Source organism: Cucumis sativus, chromosome 4, assembly GCF_000004075.3.
Source record: "Cucumis sativus cultivar 9930 chromosome 4, Cucumber_9930_V3, whole genome shotgun sequence".
Lineage (NCBI taxonomy): Eukaryota > Viridiplantae > Streptophyta > Magnoliopsida > Cucurbitales > Cucurbitaceae > Cucumis > Cucumis sativus.
Window position 1 is genome coordinate 26134006 of NC_026658.2, and position 6436 is coordinate 26140441.

The window sequence follows — 6436 nt, forward strand, 5'->3', positions numbered from 1 at the left end:
GTTTACGACTTATAAGACTAACTATTAGTGTAGGGATTTGTGTAGTCATTGGGTAATTTTTGAGAAATAAAAGTGTTGTGTTATTTTCTTGTATTATTGTTTCAAAACATTCATCAACTTGAAACAAAATTAAATTTCTTGTTCTGGTTTCTATTTTCAGTTTTCTACAAACTTTTACGAATTTATTACAACATCATCTAGAAACTTATACTAAATACACTCCAAATTATTGATTTTATCCTCGTAATTTCAAATAACGGAATTGTATCATATGACAACAAAATTTAGAAAAAAACTGTTTATAATACATCATTTTTGTATATTGCGAATATGATAAGTAATTAATGATATCAAACCGCCATCAGATGTCTCAAATAAGATCTGAATTCAAGAGTATTTAGCTGGAACTATTAATTTGGTATCTAGCAAGTGATTAAAATCTATCAATAATAAAACATAATAGTCTTTGCACAGAATTTCTTATATAATAAATAAGACATTAAATTTTAAATTTAATCAAATAGTGTCAAATAGGTGAAGGACCAAGTTTTAAAGGTTACTTACTAATTAAACACAATAGTTTTTGACTTTTGTCATAAATAAATGTCAAATAGGTGAAGGACCTACTAATTGTAAAATTTTGAAGCTTAATAACTAATTAAACACAATGAAAAGTTTTATAGGCCTTTTAAAGTTTGGAAATTCATTTGACAAAGGTTTAATGTTGGAGACTACATTTATTATCTAATTAAAAACAATTTTGTTTTCTTTGAAAAATCATTCTACTTATACCTAAATTCTTTAACTTGCAATAAAAAAAACAATATATATAGTAGACATGCAAATTAAAACAATTTTGCTTTCAAAATATTAAAAATGAAAAAACAATAGGTTATAATTGTGATACCTTTTTCCATTGATTTGATATGTCAATGCAACAAAATCTCTAAGTCTATTATTGTACTCTTTTATATATTTTGATATGTTGGTTGGTTAAATTGGTACTTCCAATATTGACTTCTATATCTGCCCACTGCTCTACTCTACCATTGGGACCAACCTCTCTGCTCCATTTCTGACTAAAAAATCTTCCTTCATTCAAAACACTAAACTCCATATTCTACTTCAAGAAATCAATCCCTTACCATGGGGATTTTTAAAAAAATTTATTTATGATGTGATTTAATCGTAAGCTTTAAACCCTAGCCATGATTTTTGCATCTACCCAGGTTTGAGGTTTAATTTCTTTTCTTTCTATTGAAAAAACAAATGTTGATCATATTTGCCCTGAAAGTAAAATTCGACACGACCTCGGTACTAGATCATGTGTGCACTTTTTAAAAAATTAGAGAAAAGAATAGGGTTTTGCATAGAACACCCTTATTTTTTTTTTACCAAATATATACATATATAATAGTTATTAAAATTAAAAAATAAAATAAAATAACAATAGTAGAATGATGGTCATTTCCAACATTAAATACAATTGAGCAGACATCTTCAAAAATCTCAATTATTAAGAGATATATATCCTTCTTTTCTTCTTAGATTGGATCAAATTATAAGAACATAATAATACTTTTTTTAGTTAACAACCATGAATATGAAATTATTGATCTTTGATAGTTAATGTCTTTTCTCTTTTTTAGCACTTATTGGTTGAGTTATGTGGTGATGATAATGATAAATTTCAAAAACCAATTTGGTTGACATAAACAGCATTTTTTCAAAAACTAATTATTGTTGTAATTTGGGTAAATACGATAATATTATATTCACAAATTTAAGAATTAAAAATAGCGGGAGTTTTGAGAGAGGGAAAGAGGAGAGGATGATGGAGAGAAAAAGATGGGGGGATGCCATTAACAAAGCGCAACCCCCGGGTGCTGGTTTCTATATATATATATGATCTTCACTTTAGCTTTTCTCTTCATTCATCATAATCTCTTCATTCATTCTCGGTTCAACTATCTGGGTTTTTCTCTAATTTGTTTTTGAAATGTATTCTCACCAGGTATTTGTTCTACACCGAATCTTCATCAAGTTTTTTCATTTGGTTTTCGGATTTGATCTTTTGAATTCTTTCGCCTAAGTTTTTTTCAATCTGTTATTTTCTTAAAATGCGGCAGCGACCTTCAAGTGCTTTCGACACTCCCTTCTGGACTACTAATTCTGGTGCTCCAGTATGGAACAATAACTCTGCCTTGACCATTGGATCCAGAGGTAAACAATTTGTTTTAGCAAGCTGATTAAGCTATAGATGAGATTGAGAATACCAAACATTGTTGTGGTTATTGTCATTTGTATTTGAATTAAGATTATTGATGATGAATTAATATGCTTGAAAATAGGACCTATACTCCTAGAGGATTACCATCTTGTGGAAAAACTGGCTAATTTTGATAGAGAGCGGATCCCAGAGCGTGTTGTTCATGCTAGAGGAGCTAGTGCCAAAGGGTTTTTTGAGGTGACTCATGATATCACCCACCTTACTTGTGCTGATTTTCTTCGAGCCCCTGGAACTCAGACTCCAGTTATTGTTCGTTTCTCCACTGTTATCCACGAGCGTGGAAGCCCTGAAACGCTCAGAGATCCCCGAGGTTTTGCTGTTAAGTTCTACACCAGGGAGGTAGTTAACGTTGTTATTGCTTTATGCTTTATTGGTTCTACATTATCTTATAATTTCAAGACTTGATGACATTTATATATTAAAAAGAAGCACAAGATTGCGATGACAGATATGATTTTGGTAATGAAATTTTTATCAGTTTATTAGATTATATGCCATCACATTCCATCAGCAGGATGTACATAATATTTATATTTGTTTGTGCTGGAACATTAAATATGGGATTTGATTCTATTAGCTTTCATTTGCTTAGATGTAAAATGTAACTACACGCTTTGATCAAGCTTTGTTATATGACCTGATTCATGGTAATGCAACATTCAAGCGTCCTGTTTTCTTTCTCTCTAGGGCAATTTTGATCTTGTGGGCAACAACTTTCCTGTATTTTTCGTCCGTGATGGTATGAAATTTCCAGACATGGTACATGCTCTCAAACCGAATCCCAAGTCCCATATCCAGGAGAATTGGAGAATCCTCGACTTCTTTTCTCATCATCCTGAAAGCCTACACATGTTCACATTTCTATTTGATGATCTTGGTATCCCACAAGATTACAGGCACATGGATGGTTCAGGTGTTAACACTTATACTCTGATTAATAAGGAAGGGAAAGTACACTATGTGAAGTTTCATTGGAGGCCTACCTGTGGAGTCAAGACTTTGTTGGATGAAGTAGCTATCCGTGTTGGAGGAAGTAATCATAGCCATGCTACTCAGGATCTCTATGATTCAATTGCAGCTGGCAACTACCCTGAATGGGAGCTTTACATTCAGACTATTGACCCTGATCATGAAGATAAATATGACTTTGATCCTCTAGATGTAACCAAGACTTGGCCCGAGGATATCTTGCCCTTGCAGCCAGTTGGCCGCTTGGTTTTGAATAAGAACATTGATAACTTCTTTGCAGAGAATGAACAATTGGCCTTTTGTCCTGCCATTATAGTACCTGGAATCTACTATTCAGATGACAAATTGCTTCAAACTAGGATATTCTCCTATGCAGATACTCAGAGGTATCGTCTTGGACCAAACTATCTCCAACTCCCAGTTAATGCACCTAAGTGTGCTTATCACAACAATCACCATGACGGTTTCATGAACTTTATGGATCGAGATGAAGAGGTATTTCATACTTATTTTTTCCTGTCTTGTATCTAAAAGTGGGAATATTTGTAGTATTTCATGTGCATAATTTTAGTTAATCTGCATTTCATGGCTTAGCATTTAAGAAGTATAGATACAAATACATCATTGCATGGACACAAGAACACATCATCTTTTAAAAATTCATAATAACGGAGGACACATTTACTGAAATATATTTAATTTTCTACTCGAAGAAAATTAGTAAATGAATTGAGGCATTTATATGCTTAAACAAATTAGTTTAATGCATTTCACATTCAAAATTTCTTATTTTGTCATTTACGTGTTGTTTAGTGTACTCAACCAGAGTTTTGTGCATGCCAACACATTTGTTGGACTGACAAGTATTTGCTAGGGATGGACACGGAAGTGGCCATGGTTGTTATGCACATTGAGCAGGCCCAACTTCTTGGTAATTTGATTTTTATGGTATTTTTCTTTGTTTTTCAGATCAATTACTTCCCTTCAAGAATAGATCCGACTCGCCATGCCGAGAGGTATCCTCAACCATCTGCTGTTTACACAGGAAAGCGCGAGAGGGTCAGTGATCAATATAAGTATCTTTTGAATGTTTCAACATTAACTCCTTTTTGCCTTCTTTTAGATTAACAAGTATTCTAACCTTTTGAAATTCGTATTGCTAAATTTAGTGTGTAATTGAGAAGGAGAACAACTTCAAGCAGCCTGGAGAGAGATACAGATCTTGGCCATCAGACAGGTAACTTTTTGAATTTGTCTACATTTTTGTATATATTTTGATCATGTAACTGGATTTGTTTGCTCGTTTGTTTATAAATGCCAGGCAAGAACGATTCGTGGGTAGATGGGTGGATGCATTATCCGACCCTCGTGTCACCCACGAGATCCGTAACATCTGGATTTCTTACTGGTCCCAGGTGTGTGATGCTGTATAGATATTATGTGAAGTTGTGTATGGAGGGATTGTTTGTGAAATAGAATTAATGGTTTGTTTTGAATAGGCGGACAAGTCTCTGGGCCATAAGCTTGCATCTCATTTCAATCTGAAGATAAACACTTGAAGGTACTATTCACTTGTTCTGTATGTTATACGAAAATGGGAGAAGCGATTTGAGATCTCATGAATCGGATGCAGATATTAATCCATACTGTTTTAATTTATAGCATCTTTTCATATTTGCATATCTCTCTCATGTAACTATTGGACTTAAATACGTCCAAATCTAATAAAAATAAATATTTAAGTTACTTAATGCCAAAGTTATTTTATTATAGCTCGCCACCTGACAAATTCTTCTTATATATTTCTTTAAATATTTTAATTTCTTTTGTGTAAGATAAGAGATGCATAGAAATAAATGTATTTTGATATGTAATCAAACTATTCATCATCTAATAAAGTGTTATTTTATTTGTGTACAATTCTTTTCTTTTGTGTTATGCTTTTATTTCAAAATTAGGTTGCTCAGTTTCAAGAAATTTAGTCATAAATGAAATAACTATGTGAAGTTTTATTTAAAAAATAAGTATGGATTTGGGCCTTCCTAGAAAAAACAATTTTATTAAATTCTCTTCTCTAATTATTTTTTAAAAAATTTAAAATGTTACCTAAAAATTACTCTTCAAAATTTGGAGACTAGAAAGATAGTGAGACTATTAGCTATAAACATTTGGGATTTATTACCTTCAATCAAAAAAATACAAAATAAAAAACTTTGTTAAAGGGCTAAACTTATAATTCTAAGTCAAACAATTTTTTTTACCTCAATCATCATTCGGTTATATATATATTTATTTTAATTTAACGTGTAGAAGTGGAAATCTATACGTCTAAATTTTGTATTTAAAGATATAATTTTTCAACTAATTGAACTATGTTTAAATTGTTAATTCGACGTTGGATGGGATGGTATGGCATTGGGTAAGGTGTCACGTAATTTTCTTTTTTAAAGAATTTGTTTGAAAACTTCTCTTGACGTGCAAATTACCACAAATTTGGTTGCTTTTAAGTATTTGAATAATAACGAATGGGGGTGTAATTTTGAAAGAGAAAGGGGACTTTATTTTATTCTTTGAATTAAAAAGAAAGAAAACTTTTGTTTGATTTGATGTATGTATTATGTAATGTAAGAAAAAGAATTAAAGGCCACTATTTGTTTACAAATTTGGGTATGTTTATCTATTGGTTAGTGGGATTTTTCTCAAAAATTGACTTCTACTTCTGCTCATTACTTCATCATTAGGACCAACCTATTTTTCCCTTTCTTTCCTTTTTTCTCTCTCAATATTCAATTAATACAATTTCTTCCAAAATTTTATTTTTCTTCATTTTATGTCCCAGTTATAAAATTGTAAAAAAAAAAAAACTAGAATTTTTGACAAAAATGTTTCAATAAATTTTGTTTTCTAGTAATTTTATTACGTGGTAATTAGTTTGACAAATTTTTCCACTTTTGAAAAAATTCTTATATTTAATAATAATTAAAAAAATATTTGACAAAATATCTAAGATTTATAGAAAAATTAAAAGGTAAATAAAATTTGACTCTTGTTAATTTTTTTCTATTTTTGAAAAATTCTTTTTAACTATTATTTTTGTACTTTTAGTTTCTTTTTAATTATTCATGCTCTATAATATGTTGTCAATTCTACACCTTTTTTCAATTCTTATAATTAAGA

The 6436-nt window shown here is 30.7% G+C and overlaps 1 protein-coding gene across 1 annotated transcript; it reads left to right on the forward strand.

The window, feature by feature from the left end:
* The first annotated feature begins 1648 nt into the window (after positions 1-1648).
* LOC105435392 (catalase isozyme 1) lies at positions 1649-5031 on the forward strand. Its single transcript, XM_031884290.1, has 8 exons — positions 1649-2014; positions 2130-2223; positions 2352-2629; positions 2978-3754; positions 4229-4318; positions 4429-4496; positions 4581-4674; positions 4759-5031. The coding sequence occupies exons 1-8, from the start codon at positions 2000-2002 to the stop codon at positions 4816-4818; spliced, it is 1476 nt and encodes a 491-aa protein (XP_031740150.1). The 5' UTR covers positions 1649-1999; the 3' UTR covers positions 4819-5031.
* Positions 5032-6436: the final 1405 nt, after the last annotated feature.